This window comes from Labeo rohita, chromosome 7, assembly GCF_022985175.1.
Source record: "Labeo rohita strain BAU-BD-2019 chromosome 7, IGBB_LRoh.1.0, whole genome shotgun sequence".
NCBI classification, from domain to species: Eukaryota; Metazoa; Chordata; class Actinopteri; order Cypriniformes; family Cyprinidae; genus Labeo; species Labeo rohita.
In genome coordinates this window covers 17313790-17340015 of record NC_066875.1, presented here as the reverse complement: position 1 = coordinate 17340015, position 26226 = coordinate 17313790, and the positions used below count along the sequence as shown (strand labels likewise).

The 26226-nt window shown below is 37.4% G+C and overlaps 1 protein-coding gene across 3 annotated transcripts in view; it reads left to right on the top strand.

The window, feature by feature from the left end:
• The window catches only part of arhgap36 (Rho GTPase activating protein 36), a 50421-nt gene that overhangs the window by 20007 nt on the left and 4188 nt on the right, over positions 1 to 26226 (top strand). For all 3 annotated transcript variants that reach the window (XM_051115803.1, XM_051115805.1, XM_051115804.1), the window contains exons 2-10: positions 1446 to 1602; positions 9564 to 9632; positions 15106 to 15374; positions 17624 to 17822; positions 20644 to 20699; positions 21065 to 21215; positions 21388 to 21536; positions 23296 to 23472; positions 25417 to 25505. In XM_051115803.1, coding sequence (XP_050971760.1) covers positions 1446 to 1602; positions 9564 to 9632; positions 15106 to 15374; positions 17624 to 17822; positions 20644 to 20699; positions 21065 to 21215; positions 21388 to 21536; positions 23296 to 23472; positions 25417 to 25505 — 1316 coding nt within the window. The remainder of the gene's footprint in view (positions 1 to 1445; positions 1603 to 9563; positions 9633 to 15105; positions 15375 to 17623; positions 17823 to 20643; positions 20700 to 21064; positions 21216 to 21387; positions 21537 to 23295; positions 23473 to 25416; positions 25506 to 26226) is intronic.

The window sequence follows — 26226 nt, the reverse complement described above, 5'->3', positions numbered from 1 at the left end:
TCACTGATCTCTATTATCATCACAATAAACAGAACACAACCTGTGACCTCTGTCCTTTTCTCAATACCGATTGGTATGTTGCGTGACCACAACTCAAGTGAAAAAAGTGGCCTCCCACACGGACACAAGAAAACAGATTACAGACACACTCCTGCTTTCAATTAAACCCTAGTGAGATGACAACTCACACATTTGTTTAAGCAATAAACAATTGGGGCTTTATAACCAGAGAATTAGATTAATCGCCCTTATGGAAGTTCAGTCACTTTTTATTTGTGACCCTGGACCACAAAACCAGTCATAAGGGTCAGTTTTCTGAAATGTATACAAATTTAATTAATAAATAAGCTTTCCATGTATGGTTTGTTAGGATAGCCAATATTTGGCTGAGATACAACTACTTGAAAATCTGGAGGATGCCAAAAAATCAAAATACTGAGAAAATCACCTTTAAAGTTGTCCAAATGAAGTCCAAATGAAATTTACAAAATATCTTCATGGAACATGATCTCTACTTAATATCCTAATGATTTTTGGCATAAAAGAAAAATCAATAATTTTGACCCATATAATGTCCTGTTGTGGTCCAGGGTCACATTTGTTTACGGAGGCATTTTTCAAAGGTTTTGATTCTAACAACTTGCATTTTAATTGTGCTTTAACCCATATGATAATCTAAAATTGGATATGTACACTGTCTAGGCATTATATAGTTATTCTACTAATATTTAAATAAGCATTGAGGTTGATCAGCAGTAAATTTCCTCTCAGCAACTCTTTTGGCTTTTAGTTCTTCTCATTGTTGTCATCACATCAGATGTGCCAACATGTATGACTACACACAGGATGTATGCTGTCAGAGGAATTACATTAGGTCAAAAAATGACCGCTAGCTATTGTATGTTTACCCAATACAGTGCCGCTGCCAAGTCTAAAAGTAGCTGTCATTGAATCCAAATTAAACAGAGACGCTCAAATAGTGTTTTTCTCATATAGCATGTTTTAAGTACTTAGACCTCTTGGCTTTTTTTGTTTTTAGTAACCCAGACAAGACCTTTCAGGGCACGTTTACCCAGACATGTTTCTGTTAGGGAGAAATATATTAAACTCTGAATGTCTAAAATTCTTAAAGACTGTTGGGAGTGATTTCACACCCTTTAACCCCAGCCTTTGCTTTATGATATTTGATGGTCGGTTTGTAAAAGGTGTGCAAAGCACTTTAACTGCAGTATATAAATTTCAGCAGGGTAAATCCTGCTCTTGGCGATACGCCTTGCTGCAGAATTCCAACTCTGATCAAACGCACATGAATCAGCTTCCCTTTAAAATCATAAACAGGTGTGCCTGAGCTGGGCCGTGATCAAACTGCAAAAATCCTGCTGAGACTGAAAGCAATGCGTTCACTGTTTCACTTCTGCTTTCTTTTTCTGTCTGTCTATTCTCAGGGTGACCATACGTGGGCCACCATGCTGGGGCAAAGCGTGAGGCTGCAGCCGGTTGCCATCCAAAGCCTCTCAGAGCTGGAGAGAGCACGTCTCCAGGAAGTGGCTCTTTACCACTTGGAAAGAAGAGACCTGGATTTTAAGATCAGCATTCCTAGAGGTACATTTCCTTGTTGAAATATCTAGTTTTGTAATGACTGGTAACCACGCATGAGAGAAGTAGTTCGTGTTTTTACAATGTGTGTGATGCTTGAGACACAGTCTAGATATGATTATTTCAGACAGATGCTTATCGAATTCCCAAGAAATCCATGCAAATATCACATCAGTCAATTCAGAGGGATTTCCGATAGTAAATCTGCTAGATTAGCCTGCTGAGACGTGAATGTGGGATTTGTGAAATGGAGTACAGTGGTGCCATACCACCAAAACATCAAAATTGTTGCACACCAATGTTTGGGTTATAACCCAAAAATAGCTTTGTCATAAACAGCAAGGAAAAACAGCTCAGAATCCAATTAATACAATGTAATCAACCATATTATCTTGCATAGTTATAAATAGGCTTATCTCTCTCTATTATAGACATATCATTTGTGTTGTTGACGCCAAAGACTATGCCTCCAGTCAAGGTATTTCAAAACAAATTCATCTGTCACTTGGAGGAAGCCGCCAAATTAGGCAAACGCCAACATGGACAGATTGCGAGACATGTCCTTATCCCTGATATAACTGTGTGAAATATAAGACAATACAAGTTAGCCCAGTATTTTTTCCATGTGTTTGCCTTCTGCTGCAGTTTATGCAATTATAAATTTGTCATTTGCAATATTGCTGAGCCTTTGCAGTCAGTTAGACTTAAACGTTTCAAAATACATTTAAAAGGGGGCATAACACACACAGTTTTGCCCAGTACCTACAGAGTAGTATTGCAGCCTTTATATCACCAAAAGACACAGGTTTACTATTCTCTCCGAAAACAGCCGAGCTCCTGGAAGTACTGTGGGTGGAGCTAAAGAGTTACGAGCACTTGTGCGCCGACTGCTAAAACAGAAATTTGATGCAGTTTCACTTACCGCCTGCAGTTATAAATCATGAACGGGATTCCTTTAGCACTGCGAACACACTATATTTTAGTATCAAACAAAGAGCAAATCTAGCATGGAACTGGGCCTTGTTTATAAAACATTTGTCACTGAAATGATGGGAACGATCAGACACACTTGCAAAACTCCATTCTGTTTTTGTGCATGTCTCTTTAAATGCAAATGAGCTGCTGCTCCCCGCCCCCTTTTCCAGAAAAAAAAACATCTGTTTGGTGTTGATTATCATGTCTATCGTGCTGAAATCATGTTTTAAACCATAATAGTTTAAACTTCTGAGTGCACACATCCGAAGTATGTGCACAGAAAGCAGCTACTGAGTACTAAACTAAGTGCTCTTTCATGTCTTATTGCACTTAAACTGTCAAATACACACAAGTTTATGTTGAAAACACACAGGAGTTACAAAAACCAGTCAGTTATGTCTGTGAAGGTAAGCAGCTGGGAAAGAAATCACATGTTTATGTTAGATCTGTGTGGCAGCAGCGTAATATACAGTAAATAAACCAATAAATCCACTGCTCTCTTGTCTCCTCTAAGGCTGGGAGTATAAATAGTGTTCTGTGCTCGTCTGTGCAGCCAACAACAGAACAGTTAGCATGCTTTACTTGAACTTTCACCATGGCGTTTGAACTGATACACCGTTGTTGTTTGTGAAAACAAAATTACAGTGCTGTGGGTGGAAATGTGCAGATTAAGAGACAGTAATATTATAATAAGATCACCTTTCTACATCATGAGGGGAGCAAAATCTGGCCAAAAGCGGCTGTTTATTCACAAGCTTGCAGACAAAGGCTTACCAAAAACAAATTACTGGGTTGTTCTTTTTTTTACGTTTTCTGGGTTGGTAGATACACCGGGACCGGTTTATAGCACTTAAACATGAAAAAGTCAGATTTTTATATGTCACCTCTAATATTTGGTTTTAAAGACATTTGTGTGCATTTGTACAATACACAGTTTTGGTACTGTTAAAGGGGTTATCGGATGCAAAGTTCACTTTTACATGTTTTATTTAATCTGTAAAAATAATTTCCCCTTTTTCAAATCAAGCCATTCTCAGCATCTTGTCTGTGTGACGTCACAACGACAAGAGGCCGCTCCCGCGATAGATTAATTGACACGGCCATCTTACCTTAGACCTGGCCTGATGAGCCGTAGCAGTCCAACTGCCATTGTTTCGATGCCGGAGCAGGGACGTAGACAAGAATGGCTCCTAAGCGATTAAGGTGTTGTGTTGCTGGATGTAATAATGAACATAGTAGTCGTCATTTACTTCCGACATCTGAGCCACTGAAGACGCAGTGGATGACTTTTGTTTGTGAAGGGAATGCGCCTCCCGATCTACATATATCCGTCTATGTTCATGCGAATCATTTGTGATCCATACCTACAGCAGAAGTGAGTATAAGGGTTTTTTATGAAGCTGTGCATCACCTTTGCTAATAACGTGCTAGTTAGCAAGTTTCGTGGCTAAGCGTGGCTAAATGTGGCTAAAGTAAACTCCACAGAGAGAAGAGAGGGGCGGGGTGAGCAGAGCTCATTAACATTTAAAGAACAGGTTGATTTTTGCAGAGCTGATTTTGACAAGGACAAGGTGTTTTTAACACTACAATTGAGAAATGTGAATCAAAGCAAATCTTAAAGAAATCTAATAAACGTCTATTTGACATCTAAAAGGAAACGTCCTATAGACGTATTGTAGATGAGCAAACGTCTCCATGATGTTCATGTGCTCGTGTAATCAGGGATTATTATTACATAAACAATAATGAATTAACAACACCACCATCCCTGTTCATTGTTTTATAATGTGAAATGTCATTTTGTTGTGAGAGTCCCCTTAAGTCCCTCCATGGAAAACCACATTGTTTTGTGGGAAGTGGTATTCCCAGCACGTACAAGCAATTCCACATGGTCAGATCAGAGAAGGTCATCCTCTGTTCTCTGTAGTGGAGTTTTCAACTGGTCATCTGTGAGAAGACCTTGGTCGGCACTTCAGCTGACCCATGGGGAAGCAGGCACCACAATTTATGGGAATATTTACGGAACATTTTCCTCCCTAAGGAGAAATCTGTCAGATTCAGCCTGGTGGTTTACTCAGCCTCTCCTCTTGGAATTGTCATCAACGTGTTTGGCAGCTATTTTTGGGGAAGATTAATGTCCTTTGGAGAGTTAAATTAAACTTGTGAAATGCACTTAGGAGAATTCAGAAAGCATGTCATGAGTGACTGACCTCTCTGTTTGCCTTTGGTTATTTTCTGGTTTGTTTGTGGTTATTCGAAAGTTAAGTAGGCCTACTTTAGTCTTTCTGCAATTTGTCTCTAATATTGTGATTCCTAATCTTTGTAAACTCTAGCTGTGTGCCGCCTGAAGCTGTTGTTTTGTTTTAGTCTCTTGCTTTATAAAAGTGGCTCTTTTACTTTGTTTTCGATCTCTGCTTTGGCCTGAAGAGATTATTTATCAAATATCTCAGCATGCTCTCTGTTCATTCTCCTAATCATCCTCTCTCTGATGGGAGCTGATGGGGGCTTTAGCCCACAATGTCTTGGCGTGTGAGGAGGGATGGGGGCAGTTTCCATAGAAATAAACTCTCATTTCCTGCAGTCATGGGAATATGACCCCACCTAAAGCCCCTCTGCATGTGTCCCCTTTCGTTTTCTCTTTATCTCTGGACAGAGCATCTTTTAAACCTTTTTCCCCTCAGCTCAATAACTCAGACCTCTGCTGATTCAAACCAGCAAAAGAATTTCTGTAAGTTGAAGGCACAACAAAATAGAAACAACTTACCAGCACTTATTGACAGGAAGAGGTTTGAGTGTAAACACGTCTATTGGTTTGAGTTTAAAATGTCGCAGCTCTGTGGGGGAAGTTTTAACCTAGTAAAGGGAACAGCTATTCATCACATTTTTTACTGTTCTCCTGAGGGCCGTATAGACAGAGTACATCAGAGTTATGAAAACACACAGACAAAAGGTGTTTTAGTTTAGCTATACTTATTTTCAGCTCCAAATTTGGAAAGAATTATCTTTCACTAGCAAAAATTAAAGGAGAAGTTCACTTCCAGAATGAAAATTTCCTGATAATTGACTCACCCCCATATCATCCAAGATGTTCATGTCTTTCTTGCTTCAGTTGAAAAGAAATTAAGGTTTGTGAGAAAAACATTCCAGGATTTTTCTCCTTATAGAAGACCTGAATGGGAGCCACTGGTTTAAAGGTCCAAATTGCAGTTTCAGTGCAGCTTCATAGTGCTGCACATGATCCCAGCCGAGAAAAAAGAGTCTTATATAGTGAAACGATTGATCATTTTCTAAGAAAAATACTAATTTATATACTTTTAAATCATAAATGCTCATCTTGCACTAACTCGACCTCACGGATTATGTAATAACACACGTGTGAAGTAGGCGGAAGTACTGACCCAGTGTTTACAAAGCGAATGTACAAAGAAAGTAAAACAATGATGTCGGATGATTTTGAAGTTGATTTTAAGGGGAAAATGAGATGGAGTTTTCCACCTTTTCGAACCAGAATACACAGACAAAGAACTAAACACGTTAACTTTATCTAACATGATTACATAATGTGTGAAGATGCGCATGTGCATCGCAGAGCTAGTACAAGATTTGCATTTGTGGTTAAAAAGTTCATTTGTACTTTTTTTTTTTAAGAAAATGACCCTCAGAAGCTGCACTAAAACCTGTCAGCCACCATTGAAGTCCATTATATAAAGAAAAAAAACTGGTATCATTTCCTCAAAAAACTAAATTTCTTTGCAACTGAAGAAAGAAAGACATGAACATCTTGAATGACATGGGAGTGAGTCAATTATCAGGAAATTTTTATTCCGGAAGTTAACTTCTCCTTTAAGGATTATTGTGGTTGCTTATCTATGTAGGAAATGTTTCTGCTTCTAATGTTGTCTTACTCAGTGCCTCCACTAATATATGTTTTATATAGTGTTTACTTTGCCAAATTTGTGCCTATACATGGTGCTTTAGCGGTTTCACGTCACTATCAGCTATCTAAATGGAAAACATTTTATTTTTGGAAGACTTGTTGTTACTTGCATCTGTTTAGGTATTTGTGTTATGTGACACTACCTATTTTATGTGTTTTAAGTATAAGATTAACATTTTTATACAATACTGTTTAAAAGTTTCGGTAGGCTTTTTATTTTAAGAAATTAATACTTTTATTCAGCAAGATGATTTAAATTTATCAGAAGTTACTGTGATGAAATTGAAAATGTTACAAAAAACTATTAAAAATGAATTCTGTTCATTGAACTTACTGCTCATTCAGAAAAAAATGTTTACACATTATTAATATAAAGCAGCAGAGCTGTTTTGAGCTGTTACTTGAGCATAAAATCAGTGCAGTACATTGGAATGACTTCTGAAGGATCATGTCATGCTTCTTTCAGTGAAAAATTCAGGTTTGCCCTCACAGAAATAAATTCAACCTTAAAAACAGAAAACAGTTATTTTAAATGGTAACAACAGGTGACAATATCACTATTTTACTTGCATTTATTTGATTTCTGGTTAAATAAATTAAGCTTCGGCGAGCATAAGAGATTTTCAAAAATGAAAAAATCATCGACCCTAAACTTTTGAACAGTAGAGCATTTTTAGGAATTATATTTTGTGTTATTACAGTGGGTACGGAAAGTATTCAGACCCCCTTAAATTTTTCGCTCTTTGTTATATTGCAGCCATTTGCTAAAATCATTTAAGTTCATTTTTTTTCCTCATTAATGTACACACAGCACCCCATATTGACAGAAAAAACACAGAATTGTTGACATTTTTGCAGATTTATTAAAAAAGAAAAACTGAAATATCACATGGTCCTAAGTATTCAGACCCTTTGCTGTGACACTCATATACTGAACTCAGATGCTGTCCATTTCTTCTGATCATCCTTGAGATGGTTCTACACCTTCATTTGAGTCCAGCTGTGTTTGATTATACTGACTGGACTTGATTAGGAAAGCCACACACCTGTCTATATAAGACTTTACAGCTCACAGTGCATGTCAGAGCAAATGAGAATCATGAGGTCAAAGGAACTGCCTGAAGAGCTCAGAGACAGAATTGTGACAAGGCACAGATCTGGCCAAGGTTACAAAAACATTTCTGCTGCACTTAAGGTTCCTAAGAGCACAGTGGCCTCCATGATCCTTAAATGGAAGACGTTTGGGACGACCAGAACCCTTCCTAGAGCTGGCCGTCCGGCCAAACTGAGCTATCGGGGGAGAAGAGCCTTGGTGAGAGAGGTAAAGAAGAACCCAAAGATCACTGTGGCTGAGCTCCAGAGATGCAGTCGGGAGATGGGAGAAAGTTGTAGAAAGTCAACCATCACTGCAGCCCTCCACCAGTCGGGGCTTTATGGCAGAGTGGCCCGACGGAAGCCTCTCCTCAGTGCAAGACACATGAAAGCCCACCTGAAGGACTCCAAGATGGTGAGAAATAAGATTCTCTGGTCTGATGAGACCAAGATAGAACTTTTTGGCCTTAATTCTAAGCGGTATGTGTGGAGAAAACCAGGCACTGCTCATCACCTGTCCAATACAGTCCCAACAGTGAAGCATGGTGGTGGCAGCATCATGCTGTGGGGGTGTTTTTCAGCTGCAGGGACAGGACGACTGGTTGCAATCGAGGGAAAGATGAACACGGCCAAGTACAGGGATATCCTGGACGAAAACCTTCTCCAGAGTGCTCAGGACCTCAGACTGGGCCGAAGGTTTACCTTCCAACAAGACAATGACCCTAAGCACACAGCTAAAATAACGAAGGAGTGGCTTCACAACAACTCCGTGACTGTTCTTGAATGGTCCAGCCAGAGCCCTGACTTAAACCCAATTGAGCATCTCTGGAGAGACCTAAAAATGGCTGTCCACCAACGTTTACCAACCAACCTGACAGAACTGGAGAGGATTTGCAAGGAGGAATGGCAGAGGATCCCCAAATCCAGGTGTGAAAAACTTGTTGCATCTTTCCCAAAAAGACTCATGGCTGTATTAGATCAAAAGGGTGCTTCTACTAAATACTGAGCAAAGCGTCTGAATACTTAGGACCATGTGATATTTCAGTTTTTCTTTTTTAATAAATCTGCAAAAATGTCAACAATTCTGTGTTTTTCTGTCAATATGGGGTGCTGTGTGTACATTAATGAGGAAAAAAAATGAACATAATTGATTTTAGCAAATGGCTGCAATATAACAAAGAGTGAAAAATTTAAGGGGGTCTGAATACTTTCCGTACCCACTGTATATTGGAGGTTGCACTAGACTTGTCATTGCGCTAGTCATTTTGACGGACAGGGTCGTAAATTCTGTCATAATCTATGATTACAAGTCATTTTAATTTTAATTTTTTTTTTTATTAGAATAACACGTTTAATTGCTTTTATTTTGTTCACATTTTCATTTTAATGATGAACCTACAGGACAACAGCGCAGTGTTTAAAAACAACAAAATACACTAGGGCTGGGTAAAAAATAAAAATTAAAAAATTGATTTCTCGATTTTTGATAGATTCTTATTTTTAATGAACCAATATCGATTCTTAAATCCCAGTCAATCTCTTGGTCTATGCTGTTTTCAGTGGATGAATGGACAGTACATAGTGCATCATTGATGCTCTTCAATGTGGCGTGATAGATCTTTTTAGCTTCTGTGTACTACTCGTCTGTGCGTAATCAAACACATAGGAAAACATTCGTGACAGTTTCGTTTTTGTTCTGTATCCTGTGCTCTGCTGCCACACTGGAGCGCACTCTCCACCAACTGGACAGGGGTAGAAATTACAGCTACAATTTACAATAGATCACCCTCAGTGTAATCTGTCAAAATGACGGACGCTCTTCAGATTTTTCCGTCACTGATTAAAAAGTTCGGTCAATGACTGTTTGGTTAAAGCGACCTCTGTATTATATATGTATAACTTCATACAGGTGTATACACAAAAGCAACCATAATCCTGTTTTTTCTTCTTTTTTTATCTCCAGAGATTCGTAAGAGAAGGAAATCACTACGGAGAAAGTTTGACTCCTTCTCAAAAGAAAAAAAAGAGCGAGGTAAGAGATGTTTTTATTTTATTTTTCACATAAATCTCATACAACCTGAGTGTAAATAACTAGAAAAGCAATGGTTTAAACAGAGTAAAGAAAAATGCCAAAAAAAACATGGTTTTGAAAACCTGATCTTTCTCTCAAGTGCCTTTCTATTTTTGCCAAGGTCTACCATCAGCTATGTAGCTATTGTACTGCATTAGCAAACTAGTCCGGCTCCATTCTAGTACCTAATGGTCACTTCTCAAACCCCACCCTACATTTTTCTTGTTGAATATCCCGTTTTACGTTTAAATATGCCACATTATGGACGTAAAATGGGTTGAGAGCGACAAATCGGATTGTCTTTAAGTGCACCGTGTCTGTCTGGCAGCATTCCTGACCTCATACAGTCTGTAATCTTTGTTTAACGAACAACCAACAAGACATATACTTAAATGTTAGGTCTTTAAGTATTCTCTTTTAGATTATTTTAAACTACAGTGAACTGATGGGGAAACTGCATTTCATCTTACATTTATCAAATTATTAATCCATTGTACTACAAAACTTCATTCTTTGTTAATGGTGGTGGACCGAAAGACGTATAAATGGCTGTTCCCTTTGTGGACTGTTTGGTTGCCAAGACTGTTTGGTGTGTCACAGTTCTTGCAAATCTCCCATAGGCCTTTAAGACACACAGCTTTAAGACTTTAAGACAGTGTAGCTCTGCTCCCAACAATCTGTGCATCCCGGTGAATGCATGTTCATTCTTTTCTATTTATTTCTTTATTCATCCTTTTTGTATGGATCATTTCAGAGGCTAAAATACTGTCTACTGACTCCTAACTTAACACTGTATAATGTGTAAACAGTAAAACCAGTTTGTGTGAGGATACTCAACAAAGACTTGAGAGCTGTATTGATTTAACTGTTTTTTAGAGTCTCTCTAATAGAGTGTCTTGCGCTCACCTGCATTTATTTGAACAAAAATACAGTAAAACAGTAATATTGTGAAAGATTAGTACAATTTAAAATAACGTTTTCCTCTTTAAATATATTTTAAAATGTAATTTATTCCTGAGATGCAAAGCTACATTTTCAGCATCAAATTCTCCAGTGTTTAGTGTCGCACAATCAGAAATGATTCTAATATGCTGATTGGTGCTAAAGAAACATTTGTTATTATTATCAATGCACAGAAATTGAAAGAAGACTTTTGATCAATTTAATGAATCCGTACTGAATAAAAATGAGCAATTTCTTTTTACTGAAAACAAAAAAAACATACTAACCCCAAACTTTTGCTCTAGATTTGGAACACTGTAATATTTAATTGTACTCAGTCATTTAAATAATAATAACCTCACTAGTGCTGAATCAGTATTTAACTTTGTTCAAACTGATCTCAGAGCAACTCCGAAAGTTGCCAGAGCTAAAGTATCGCTGATTCCTGAGTCAGTCGGATTTGTTTGACCATGTACCTGGAGTTCAGCCAAACGCCTGCCACCTGCAAACACAGTCTGGCAGTTGCTTCCAGCATGTGCGTCAGTTCAAGGTGGTGGGCGGAGAGGGCTGAATGAAGGGTTACAGGGGTGGATGGTGATAGGGTAGAGAGAGGAATTTATTTAAAGAGGACTCAATCCCCCTATCCATCCAGCTTATCGGAGGACTAGCAGCTAGTGGACCAGACTAACCTGACCCGCCACTAGACCTTTAAGCCCTGGGGGCAGAGATAGGAGAAAAGAGAGAGAGGACAACAAGACTGCTTTGCCTTTGTGTTGCTTTGACAGCCAAAACAGATTAGACGTAACCTCAGTGTAGTCCTGTTAGGGTGTTAAAGATGCTATTTAAAAGTGTGTGCTTTACGTATACATCATGTGTTTGTACCTTCCCATCTACATAAATAGTAGTTCAATTACTGTACATTTAAGCTGCTATAGAGGAATATGTAAAATAAAGGTTTCTTTGAGTTAAAGTATGTAAGATCCAGCAGAAAAGGGTTTTCAAGGTCCTAATATGTCTCATGTCTTAATTAGTTCTGAAATCATTTAAGTAAACCCTTAACCCTTTAAGAAGATTACCTCTAGATACACAAGAGAGGCAAACTTATAACAGTTTGTAATATATTTATATATTATTGTATTTTATTTATATTTTTTAGATTTCCAAATAAGTTTAAGCAGTAATTTGATGTGCCGTATGTTGACCGGAGTTCTCTAGATTTAATCCCAGTTAGCAGATAAAGATGTTTTCCTCTTTAGCATGAGTAAAGCAAATGGTAGCTACACAAGATCACTTACTGAACAGCACAGAAAGAGTGCATTTAAATACTGATCATTTTAAAGCTGAATATATGTCTGAAACATAATAGTCCTAGTTTCAAGTAGGGTGACTATATTTTAGTTTTCAAAAACGAGGACGGGGACAGGATACAGAGGGGGTTGTGGTGGGAGGTTGAGGGCGGGGGATGACCATATCAAAACTCAAAATATGTTACAGTCACCGTTATGCAGATTGATCCTAAATACAGCTAAAAGGCTCCTTCACAAAACTTACAGTTTGTCTACCACAGTTTTATCATTGAATGCAAAATGTAACAAGCATTTCAGTCAAATTACATGTATGCAATATTTCAAACCTTTAATCCACAGAAGAAAATCAACCCACGGCAACAGTTTAAAATCAGCCCAATTCCGTGGAAAAAATTAGGATTTGGAAACCCTACATCCAACACGAACTGCGTTGCGATTTAAATACTCTATGATGAATACTAAACTCTATGAATACTAAATGATGTGCGAAAATTATATTCAATATTAGAATGTTTGCGGGAATGGGATTAAGAAAACAGTCCCACGCAAGGCTTTAATACAAAAACGCACACAATGAATGGCGACTATAGTAAGCAAAAGCCGAATCCTGGATATTTTGGGCGATTTAGAAATCCGGGCCAGACACATTTTTTTAGGTCCAAAAAGAGGACATGTCTGGGGAAAAGAGGACGTATGGTCACCCAGTCATACAGAAATTGATATGTTGCAATTTGTGGCTCATAGTTTTAAAAGTGCAGTTTCATTCATAATCCAAAAAATAAAAACAGGCCACAAGAGACAATCAAATATTAAAGGAGAAGTCCAAAACAAAGATTCACATATAATGTACTCACCCCATTGTCATCCAAGATGTTCATCTCTTTCTTTCTTCAGTCGTAAAGAAAGAAGGGTCGAGGAAGAAGGGTCTTATCTAGCGTAATGATCTGTTATTTTTAATTTAAAAAACACCATTTAAATACTTTTTATTCTCAAATGCTCGTCTTGCCTTGCTCTCGTTGAACTCTGTGTATTCTGACTCAAGACAGTTAGGGTATGTCAAAAAGCTCTGACCGTATTTTCTCCCTCAACTTCAAAAATCATTTTAAAATCATCCTACATCACTGCAGAAGTACTGACCCAGTCTTTGCTAAGTGAACATGCAAAGAAGATCAAACACCCTTAACAAAAAAGGTAAAACAGCGATATAGGACGATTTTGAAGTTAAGGGAGAACATGAGATGGGAGTTTTTCGACTTACACTAACTGTCATGACCCGGAACAAAAACAGTTTAGGCAGAGTAAGACAAGATGAGCGTTTGGCATTAAAAAGTATATAAATTGTATTATAAGACCTTTCTTTCTCGGCTGGGATAGTTTACAACCGCATTTGGGATCGTTTGAAGCCGCATTTAAACTGCATTTTGAAAGTTCGGGGCACCATATCAGTCCATTATATGAAGAAAAATCCTGAAATGTTTTCCTCAGAAAAACATAATTTCTTTACGACTGAAGAAAGAAAGACATGAACATCTTGGATGACCATGGGGTGAGTACATTATATGTGAATCTTTGTTTTGGAAGTGGACTTCTCCTTTAACTTTAAAGGACAGTTCATGTAAAACTTAAACATTTGGTATCATTTTCTCATCATAAAGTGTAACAAAAGAACAATGGGCTCTCAGTCAATTACAATTTTTAATCTAATTAATTACATGATATTTCGATTAATTAATCTAATTAACTGCAAACTAAATTTGGCTGTGAAAATACCCACAAAAGATTATTTAAAGCTATTATTGTGTTAAATGAGAAAGTAGCAAGTAGACATAATTATGGACATAAAAGAAGATAATTTGAGAAACATCTCAGTATTTTTTGTTCATTCAACGAAAGTCAGTGGTTATCAAAACAGCTTTAAAATACCTTCTTTTATATCATTTGTTTACTGAACTGTTGTATAAAATCACATTTAGGCTTGGGATATCGTGTGATATATATAAAAACGCATACAGGGGCATTTTTTTTGCACCAATATCTTGAATTTTATGGCATAACTGTATTTATGGAGTTGTTGCCCTGCATCATATTTGTCAACAGTCAACTATATGAAATATAAGATGACGTACAGGTCTAGGGGCGGGGCCTGTGTGTTAACTGCATTAAAATATTTGAATTGCATTATTTTTTCTTAACTAATTAATAAAGTTAACGCGTTAAACTGACAGCCCTATATCAAATATATATTTTGGATGCTCCCTTTTCACTAGTCTGAAAGACGTTATGGACTCAAAACCTCAAAACTGACCTAAAGGAAAAAAGAAAAAAAAAAAAGAATTATGGTATATAGGACTTGTGGGCAGATGATGAGTTTAAGTTTTTTGTGATGACATTTGACATGTGCAGAGTCATTGTTTACAGATATAAAGAATGACTTTGATGTGTTTCACACACACCCTTCCTGAAATGTGCTGTAAAACTAGTCCAAAAACAACAAAATGTTGACATGTATGTTACATCTAAGCAAATAAGCTTTGGAAACTATGGACTAAATATCAAAATCTATCCATTTAATTAATTTAAAATGAATTAAATGGTCCATAAGCCTAGTGTTAAAGATTTAGTTCACCCAAAAATGAAAATTCTGTCATTAGTCACGCCCATGTTGTTCCAAACCCATAAGACCTTTGTTCATCTTCGGAACACAAATTAAGATAGTTTTGATGAAATCCAAGAGCTTTCTGACCCTGCATAGACAGCAATGCAACTGATATGTTGAAGACCCAGAAAGGTAGTAAAGACATTGTTAAAATAGTCCATGAGACATCAGTGGTTCAACCTTAATTTTATAAAGCTATGAGAATACTTTTTTGTGAGCAAAGAAAACAAAAATAATGACTTTATTCAACTTCTGTGCCAGTCTTCGACGCACGTTCACAAGAGTTCTTCTGGACTATTTTAACAATGTCTTTACTACCTTTCTGGGCCTTGAATGTGTCAGTTGCTGTCTGTGCAGGGTCAAAAAGCTCTCGGATTTCATCAGAAATATCTTAATTTGTGTTCTGAAGATGAACGAAGGTCTTGCGGGTTTGGAATGACATGCGGGTGAATAATTAACGACAGAATTTTTATTTTTGAGTGAACTATCTCTTTAAGGTCATTTGTTAACTGCTTGGATTTTTCCACAGAGTCTGCACCCAAAGCATTCGGCATCCCGCTCGCCCAGGTAATCGCAAACGACCGGGCATACAAGCAACGGCAAGATGCCCTGAAAGAGAGTCGACGAGACTGTCTGGACCTGGAGGCCAGCGTTCTTCACTTCCGTGCCGAGAAATGGCAGCACAATGGAAACCGGGTGCTGGGTAATACACCCTTATCACCTGATGCTGCCTCCTCACCAGCACCAGAGGTCCACAGCAAACCTCTCAAGGACAACACCTCACGCACACACAGACGGGTAAGTGCATATTCTCTTTAAAACTCTACCAACATCCTCATACTATCCTTCTAAAAGCTGTGGAATGTATATTTAAGACAATTCTGGTCTTTTGATCTAGTAATCAGGAGCTGATTATAAAAACACAGAAGCTAAGCTGAACTTCTAACCCAAAAAACACATCTGTGGTTCATTACACACAGCATCAAATGCCTGACAGCTGTACGTGACAACACAGTTAAGTGTGGGCTATTGCTGTGAGAGATTGTTGCTGACATCTCATACGTAAGCAAATAAGAGAAGAGGACACTATCTACGCAAATATAAATCAGAGCCAATAAAAACTCCTTGCTATCACAAACCTGGCATCATTTTATTCAAAGAATTCCCCACGGTCAAGTGCTGATATGGTACATCTCACAGATAAAATCCTGGTTGAGGCTTCTAAACCAATTTCTAAATGGATCTCATTTACTCTATCAAGAATAAACTTGATTCAGAAATACAAAAAAAGACAGAAATGCTTTATGGAGTCATATCTGAGGAATCAGATATTCCTTAGTCTTTTAACCCTTTAAAAATGTTCATGTCTTTCTTTCTTCAGTGGTAAAGAAATTATGTGTTTTGAGGAAAACATTTCAGCATTTTTCTGCCCCGATTTTGAACTTCCAAAATGCAGTTTTGTAAATGCGGCCTTAAACGATCCCAAATGCGGTTGTAAACGATCCCAGCCGAGAAAGAAGGGTCTTATCTAGCGTAACGATCGGGTATTTTAATAAAAAGAGTACAAATTATATACTTTTTAATGCCAAACGCTCGTCTTGTCTTACTCTGCCTGGACTGTTTTTGTTCTGATTCGTGACAGGGTATGTTGAAAAACTCCCATCTCATGTTCTCCCTCAATTTTAAAATCGTCTTATATCGCTGTTTTACCTTTTTTGTTAAGGGTGTTTGATCTTCTTTGCAGGTTCACTTTGCAAAGACTGGGTCGGTACTTCTGCAGCGATGTAGGATGATTTTGAAATTATTTTTGAAGTTCAGGGAGAAAATGCGATTGGAGTTTTTTGACATACCCTGACTGTCATGAGCCAGAATACACAGAGTTCAGGGAGAGCAAGACAAGACGAGTGTTTGAGATTAAAAAGTATTTAAATGGTATTTTTTAATGAAAATAATTGATCGTCTCGCTAGATAAGACCCTTCTTCCTCGGCTGGGATCGTTTACAACCGCATTTGGGATCATTTGAAGCCGCATTTAAACTACATTTTGGAAGTTCAAAATCGGGGCACCATATCAGTCCATTATATGGATAAAAATGCTGAAATGTTTTCCTTAAAAAACATAATTTCTTTAGGACTGAAGAAAGAAAGACATGAACATCTTGGATGACAAGGGGGTGAGTACATTATATGTGAATCTTTGTTTTGGAAGTGGACTTCTCTCTTGAACTAACTTGAATCAACAGTGAACACTAAACTAAATTAAGCTGAATAATGTTTCCAGTTTATTATTGTACAGCTGCTTTAAAAACATTCTGTATTGTATAAAGCGCTATATCAATAAATGTGACTTGACTTTAAACATGTATGCTATGACCACTTTAATAAATAAAACAGTGTTAATTTGGTCAAGGTACAATAACACAGATATCACAGTCAAGTGTAGACTATAAATAAGCACCTTGAACAGTATAGTATTCTTCATCACTTTAATAACAGCTAAGATGTTTATTACTGTGTCAGGCAGCAGTGGCTACAGTCAGTGTGGTTCAGGTTATTGTTTAATGTCATATGGGTGATTTCCATACCTCTCTCAGTATGACTGGAGACAACATCTCTATGGGTGGCTACGTATCAGCAGGAGGGAAGGAGATTTATGTCTGTGTCTTTGCCAAATCAAACTCTCCTTTCTCTCCACCCAAACATGGAGAGAGAAAGAGAACAGATTACTGGGTTATTCAGTCATCATGTTGACATTTGAAAAGCCTTCATGGAAATCTGTTTACATTGCTTTTGTATACATACCATAAATAGATTTATTGTGTTCAGACTTTTTTATCACTGGGTTTGATCTCTTTTTTGAGCTCAGTGTGAAAATGTTTATCCCTAATATAATTCATTGTAACTGAAACAGGCTTTTACTGAAATTGATGTTTCATTTTGACCTTTATCGTATGAGTCTTACAGCACATGCATTTATTGACCATTGCCTATCCTTTCATCATAAACTATCTTTTATTTTTCTCTCCTCACCTCTTTCTCTCTGTCAGGGAGCGATGTCTGTAGACTCCATCTCTGATATGGTTGAGAGTCAGTCCAGACTACTTGAAGCTCTGCAGCTCTCTCACCCTAATGAGCTGGAGCTGAAAAAGGCTGCTGGTCCCACACAGGCCAAACTCAGTCTCAATCCCATCTACAGACAAGTTCCTCGAGTGGTAGAGCGCTGCTGTAACCACATCGAGACCTATGGTGAGCTGCAAACAGCACTACAGCACGTCGTTTACTTTAAAACTGGCACAGGAAGTTGAATTGAAATTTGAAATGGATTGGCAGGCAAAGAAGTGCAATTAAATGTTTTAAACTGTAGGGAAATTTCATTATTCTAAGACAACTTGCATTGTTTAGTTGGTTATAGTGTATTTATGTATAGCACATTTTTCTGAATTCTTAACTGATTAAACATCCCTAAATAAACTTAAAAAACTTAACCATCAAAATAATACAAATTTAGCCATACAACACCATAAAATATCTAACATACTGTTTTCAGACAACTTCATATTGTTTGGAAGAATTAAATTAGAGTGTTCAGGGAAATAAAGTGTTCTTTCACCTTAATCTATAAAATAAAAATCAATTAAATATAATAATATATACAAACTAAACTAAATAAAAAAATATTATTGGTGGCATTACATACCATTAAACATGGTAGCTGGTTTGAGCTGGTTTAGGGTGGTTCATAGTTGGTCATAAGCTGGCCAAGAGTTCGTCCTGAACAGGAGCTAGTTACTTAGGATCAGCACATGACCAGCTTAAATCAGCTCATAACCATCATAACCAGCACATAATCATTTTATAACCAGCTCAGGACCAACTAAGGACCAGCTCAAACCAGCTGCCATGCTTCAAAACATACCTAACCAGCATATGCTGCTGACTTTTTTCAACAGGGTATAGTTTAATAGTATGCAATGCTTCCAAATCTTCCAAAAACTTATCAGACATTTCCCTAAAAATACATTTTAAAAATGAACCATTAAAGCAATAAAAATGTTGCCACAAAATATCTAACATATTATTTTCAAACAACTTTATATTGTTTTAGTGCAGTTTGGAAGAATTAAATTAGAATGTCCAGGGAAATAAAGTGTTATTTCACCTTAGGTTATAAAATAAAAATTAATTTATTAAATATAATAAAATATACAAATTAAATGTACATTTTTTAAGTGGCATTACATACTATTAAACTACCCTGTTGAAAAAACAGCATATGGTGGTTAGGTATGTTTTGAAGGATGGCAGCTGGTTTGAGCTGGTTTAAGCTGGTCCTTACTTGGTCATTAGCTGGTTTAGGCTAGTCCTGTATTGGTTATAAAACTGGTTATAAGTTGGTCCTGAACAGGAGCTAGTTACTGAGGACCAGCACATGACCAGCCTAAACCAGCTCATGACCATCTTAAACCAGCTTGTGACCAACTAAGGACCAGCTTAAACCAGCTCAAACCAGCTGCCAGCATATGCTTTCTTTTTCAGCAGGGTAGTTTAATAATCTCTAATGCTAAATCCAAAACATTTCCCTAAAAATACATTTTAAAAAATTGCATCAAAACAATACACATTTTGCCACACAGCACCACAAAATATCGAACATATTGTTTTCAGACAATTTTATATATTTTAGTGCAGTTTGGAAAAATTAAATCAGGGTGTTCAGGGTAAAAAAGTGTTCATTCTCAAAATTATAGTTAATTTATTAAATATAATAAAATCTATCAATTTAATTAAAAACTTTATAGGTGGAATTACATACTATTAAACTGGTTTGAGCTGGTCCTGAGCTAGTTATCAACTTGTTATGAGTTGGTCCTGAGAAGGAGCTAGATACTTAGGACCAGCATTAAACTACCCTGTTGAAAAACTGCATATGGTGGTTAGGTATGTTTTGAGGTATGGCAGCTGGTTTGAGCTAGTTTAAGCTGGTCCTTAGTTAGTCATTAGCTGGTTTAGGCTGGTCCTGTGCTGGTTATAAACTGGCTATAAGTTGGTCCTGAGCAGAAGCTAGTTCCTTAGGACCAGCAGATGACCAGCTTAAACCATTTTAGGACTAGCTTAAACCGGCTCAAGCCAGCTGCCATGCTTCAAAACATACCTAACCAGCATATGCTGGCTTTTTCAACAGGGTAGTTTAATAGTATGTAATGCTTCTGAATCTTTAACTTATCAAAGATTTCCCTTAAAATACATTTTTTAAAAAATGAACCATCAAAACAATAAAAATGTTGCCATACAACACCACAAAATATCTAATATATTGTTTTCAGACAACTTTATATTGTTTTAGTGTGGTTTGGAAGAATTAAATTAGAGTGTCCAGGGAAATAAAGTTATTTCCGCTTAGTATATAAAATGAAAATTAAGTTATTAAATATAATAAAATATACAAATGAAATGTAAAATTTTATAGGTGGCATTACATTCTATTAAAATGCCCTGTTAAAAAAAAAACAGCATATGGTGGTGTACCTGGTATACCTATATGTTTTGAATCACGGCAGCTGGTTTGATCTAGTTTAAGCTGGTCCATAGTTAGTCCTGAGCTGGTTTTAAACTGAATATGAGCTAGTTAGTTACGACCGGCTTAGGGCCATGCATGTATGTATGTATATATATATATATTTCCAATTTCATTCTAGTTTAATTGTATGTAATTTAATTATAATTCTGCCTCTGGATTGGCTGCTGTACTGTAATTGAAACTTAAGTTCACAAGTTTAAAAGTCATTCTCAATGTTTATGAACTATATGAGTGTGACAATGTCATGTACAAAATACTGAATGTAAACCCAAATACTACGAATTTTGTTCCTTCCCTGAAATATCAGTAAAATAATTTGAATACATCCTCAGGCTAACAATTTATAACACACCCGGGTTCAGGTTGCAAACAGAAGGTCACCCAGATGAGACACCACTCAAAAAACTCTAAAATAGATATGAAATGAAGACAATGAAATATGAGCGCAGCACTTGTTTACTACCTCTCTCTGTCTTTCTTTCTCTCTAGGGTTACAAACTTTGGGGATTTTCCGTGTAGGCAGCTCTAAAAAAAGAGTCCGTCAAGTAAGTTTGTCAGTTCCAGCTGCTCAGCCAGTTTACGCTACTGCAACATACACATTTCTTCTCTCTCATGTGTGGCATGCGCCCCCTGTCTTTCATATTGATTCTAGAAACACACTGCTGACAGTAACACTGACATACTGTTTCATCTCTATGTGCGATGACAGTCTCTTGTACTGTGAATGTTTTGGATACTGATCATAGCATGTACAGGGTCTTGTTTTCATAGCCGACTTAAGATTGACTGTGATTTGTATGTGTATATCATACTGTGTTTGTACAAGCACAGGATACGTGGGATACTTAGGTCTCGTGTGCGGTGGCAGTTTGATGATATTTTATCCTGCTGTGTCCTTGTGTGTTTTCAGCTGCGCGAGGACTTTGACATGGGAATAGATGTCTTGTTAGATGAAGAGCACAGCGTGCACGATGTGGCTGCATTACTTAAGGAGTTCCTGAGGGATATGCCTGACCCTCTGTTACCACGAGAACTCTATCGGGCCTTCCTGCACGCTAACCGTATGAGCTTACAATCACAGAGACAGCCATTCACAAATCATTTAACATTTATAGTATTACACAGGAATCAGGATACACAATTAAACTGTAATACCCAACACACTTTTCATTATTGTAGCAGCTGTTATGAAATATGCTCACCTTACAAGATGTTTTGTGTTTTGTCTGACAGTGTTGAGGGGGGCAGATCAGTTGACATACCTGCAGCAGTTGCTGTACCTGTTGCCGCCCTGTAATTGTGACACCCTGCTGAGGCTCTTGACGCTTCTTCATACAGTACAGGAGAATGCAAACAGCACCACTGGGCCCAACCAGCAGGAGGTACGGTCTGGGTTGCATCATAGTTGGTATTTCTGTTTGTATAGGGTACAACGGTAGTTTTGGTTTTTCTTACAAGAAACGGTAAAATGCTCATGAAGTGACAGTTCTAGAGATGTGTGTAATAAATGAAACTGCGTGTCTGCACCATTAAAGGGATGGTTCACCCAAAAATGAACATTCTGTCATTAATTACTCACCCTCATGTCGTTCCAAACCCGTAATGTAACTCAAATGTTCCCAGGCCCAGAAACTTAGTAAGGACATTGGGAAAACAGTCCATGTGACATCATTGCTTTATGAAGCTGCAAGAATACTTTTTGTGCCCCAAAAAAATTCTGTAATGTTTACGTGGGTGGGCCTACTTAAAATAAGGTGGGCAAAGGGCTGCCAACTCTCATGCATTCACTATGAATCACTTAAAATAGATGTTATCTAAAAGCTATGATATAAAATTAGCCAATCTATCTATCTGTGTATCTGTCTATCTGACAGCGCTGCCAACTCTCATGTATTTAGCGTGAGACTCCCACAGTTGACATACTTCTTACGCTCTGACAGGGCTGCCAACTCTTATTTTCTCACACAGTCCTCAGTTCAAACTATAATAATAGGACATTGGCAATACAGATTTGGTAAAGGCTCCGGTGCTTATTTGTGTTTGCACTCTGGAAAGCATTAAAAGTTTGTTTATAATGTGTTTTTGTAGCATTGAGCAATGTAGCCAATCACAGACATATCTGTTGATTTCTTGAATCTAATTGGCCTTCTCAATTTAGTCTGAATTCACTCACCTCTAAACGCTGTATTTTTTATAATAAGAGATTCATTGTGCAGTTTAGAGAGCTTCACTGATTATAATGGAAGATTGTGAGATTGCGATAAAGTGAAGTGAGTGATAGCTTTTTAGTGATTATATGGAAGCGCTACATTTGCGCGCTTTCTAGGCTACATATAATCCATTCACAATTTGAATAAGTTTTGATTTTTCGTGCTAACAGGACCAAGGGCCACATACCCTGTACTTGCAACAAAGTTTCAGCAGTGACATATATCTTCAACCAAAAGCAACCCCAACCCACCTCACTGTGGAAATTTTGTGACAGAATTAATGACATAATTAATGACAGAATTTTCATTTTTGGGTGAACTATCCCTTTAATTCAAACAGATACATGCACTGTAGTATTTTTTTATACTTTTTAAGCACAAAAGCTTGTGTAGCACGGCCTCTGGGATGTGCGTTCATGACGCTATGTACTATTGAATCACGAAAGGTCACGCAGAACGTGGGCGGAACTACAGAGCATGCAGGATTCATATTTAAATAATATTTTGTGACTTAATATTCACAGACAGTAGTCCATATCATGTTTTTATTTAAGTGTACGCACTTACTTTTGATTATTCATCCAAAATTTGGCAAATTCCATGATATTCCGCATTATACAGTAAATTCCATTTTTATGACTTGATTCCATGATTACGTCTGCGTTTTCCGCACTGCGGAAATCACAGGGCCCTACAAATGCACCACTATTCTTTATATGCATCTACTTACATACAGCTGCAAAAGCCTTAGGCCCTTGTGTAAACCAACAAGCCATTGACATGTAACTGACGTGCATCTGACAGATTTAATAATAGTGATACTAAACAAAATATATATGCCCTACCACAAAAGACTGTCACAAATGGTGGAATCAAATGTTTAAAATCAAATCAAAATTCTGACCTGTTTTTGAATTGGTGTTGTGATTAGATCTCAGGTAATAAGATGACGGCTGCAAACCTGGCAGTGATCTTTGGGCCCAATCTCCTGCAGAAAGAGAGAGGATCAGAGAGAGAGCTCAGCCCTCAAGCTCTAGGCATAGAAGATAGCACCGCTGTCATCTCTGTCACCCTGATGCTCATCCAGAACCACCAACACCTCTTCATGGTAAGAGAGTGGAGCTGCGGAATGATAGATATTTAAAAATGATATTCCAAACACTTAAGACTTTCTTTCTTCTATGAAGCACAAAAGAAGAAATGTTGAAACTTCTTTTTTTACCTGCTCTTTTCCATGCAACGGAGACTGAAGCCACCAGCACTTTAGAATTTCTTATTCTGTGTTCAATTGAAGAAAGTTATATGTGTAAATGATGAAAGAACTTTCATTTTTGGGTAAACTAGTTATTAAAAAGAATGTTGTTTTTATGAGGCGAGAATAATCAATGGATAAAATCTTAGGCCTGCATATAATACATACAGGTGCATCTCAATTAGAATGTCGTGAAAAAGTTCATTTATTTCAGCAATTCAACTCAAATACTGAAGTAGTTTAAGTCTTTGTTTTTTTAATTGTGATGATTTTGGCTCACATTTAATAAAAACCCACCAATTCACTATCTCAACAAAGTAGAATACTTCATAAGACCAATAAAAACATTAAAAACATTTAAACTAATAAAAACATTTTTAGTGAATCGTTGGTCTTCTGGAAAGTATGTTGATTTACTGTATATCTACTCAATACTTGGTAGGGGCTCCGTTTGCTTTAATTACTGCCTCAATTTGGCGTGGCATGGAGGTGATCAGTCTGTGGCACTGCTGAGGTGGTATGGAAGCCCAGATTTCTTTGACAGTGGCCTTCAGCTCATCTGCATTTTTTGGTCTCTTGTTTCTCATTTTCCTCTTGACAATACCCCATAGATTCTCTATGGGGTTCAGGTCTGTGGAGTTTGCTGGCCAGTCAAGCACACCAACACCATGGTCATTTAACCAACTTTTGGTGCTTTTGGCAGTGTGGGCAGGTGCCAAATCCTGCTGGAAAATGAAATCAGCATCTTTAAAAAGCTGGTCAGCAGAAGGAAGCATGAAGTGCTCTAAAATTTCTTGGTAAATGGGTGCAGTGACTTTGGTTTTCAAAAAACACACTGGACCAACACCAGCAGATGATATTGCACCAGCAGATTACATTGCAACTTGGGCTATGAGCTTCTCCACCTCCAGACTCTAGGACCTTGGATTCCAAATGAAATACAAAACTTGCTCTCATCTGAAAAGAGGACTTTGGATCACTGGGCAACAGTCCATTTCTCCTTCTCCTTAGCCCAGGTAAGACGCCTCTGGCGTTATCTGTGGTTCAGGAGTGGCTTAACAAGTGGAATACGACAACTGTAGCCAAATTCCTTGACATGTCTGTGTGTGGTGGCTCTTGATGCCTTGACCCCAGTCTCAGTCCATTCCTTGTGAAGTTCACCCAAATTCTTGAATCAATTTTGCTTGACAAGCCTCTCAAGGCTGCGGTTCTATCGGTTGGTTGTGCATCTTTTTCTTCCACACTTTTTCCTTCGACTCAACTTTCTGTTAACATGCTTGGATACAGCACTCTGTGAACAGCCAGCTTCTTTGGCAATGAATGTTTGTGGCTTACCCTCCTTGTGAAGAGTGTCAATGATTGTCTTCTGGACAACTGTCAGATCAGCAGTCTTCCCCATGGTTGTGTAGCCTAGTGAATAAAACTGAGAGACCATTTTGAAGGTTCAGGAAACCTTTGCAGGTGTTTTGAGTTGATTAGCTGATTGGCATGTCACCATATTCTAATTTGTTGAGATAGTGAATTGGTGGGTTTTTGTTAAATGTTAGCCAAAATCATCAAAATTAAAAGAACCAAAGACTATTTATTTATTTAATACACAAGTTTCACAATTTGAGTTGAATTACTGAAATAAATGAACTTTTCTACAACATTCTAATTTATTGAGATGCACCTGTATATTACAACCTTGTATGCACAAAACTGGAAAGGTGAATGAATGTTGTTGAAATTCTACTTACGAAGTATTCATATACTAACAGAGTGAGCATTAGCTGAATGAGTGTTTTATTTCATATGCAGGTGTCTGCTGAGCTGCAGCAGGAGGTGCTCATGAGCCTCATTCAAACGGACCCTGATGTCATCGACTATCTGCTGCGCAGGAAACTCAGGTCAGCTTTCTGACTGATAATACTCATCTAGTACAAGAATCATGTATCATGAATATAGGATTTTTATTGAAAAGTGTAACGCTCAGCTTCCAGGGATTATTAAATTATTAAAATTATTAAAAAACCCATTTATTTTCGCCAAAGGTGATTTCACTTTTTCTTTTAATGGTAACTTTAAAAGACACCAGTGCACGTTATTTTTGTTTAACTATGGAATTCCTGATGGAAAAACCATATTACCCATGATTCTGCAAATATCCACCAGCTGGACAAGCAGATCACTTCAACAGATCTTCTTAGCGCATGTCCACTTGCATGAAGCACTACACAATTACTTATTAAGTTGTTGAATACTGTTTCCAGGTCCAAGTCTATACGCAGCATACTATCTCAAAAGTTGTTTGTGAGCACAGTTCATTTATAGTGCAGCTTTTAAACTAAGGTTTTAAATAGTCCACCAATATTTTTATGATTCGTAAAAGATTAATCACTGTCTGGCCGACTGACATCTTGTTATGGAGATAAAGGTTAGGACCATGATTTTGCAGCAGATCATCAGCGTATTATCAGTGTATGTTGTTTGCTTTTGAGATCTGAGAAATATCCAGAAACGCTGATGTATGACATCAGACTTAACAAGTGGAGTCAGTCTGTCTGTGCTCTCAGACAACTATATATATATTAAGAGTTCATTTGCAAAAAGAGATAACTTTGCTTTTAA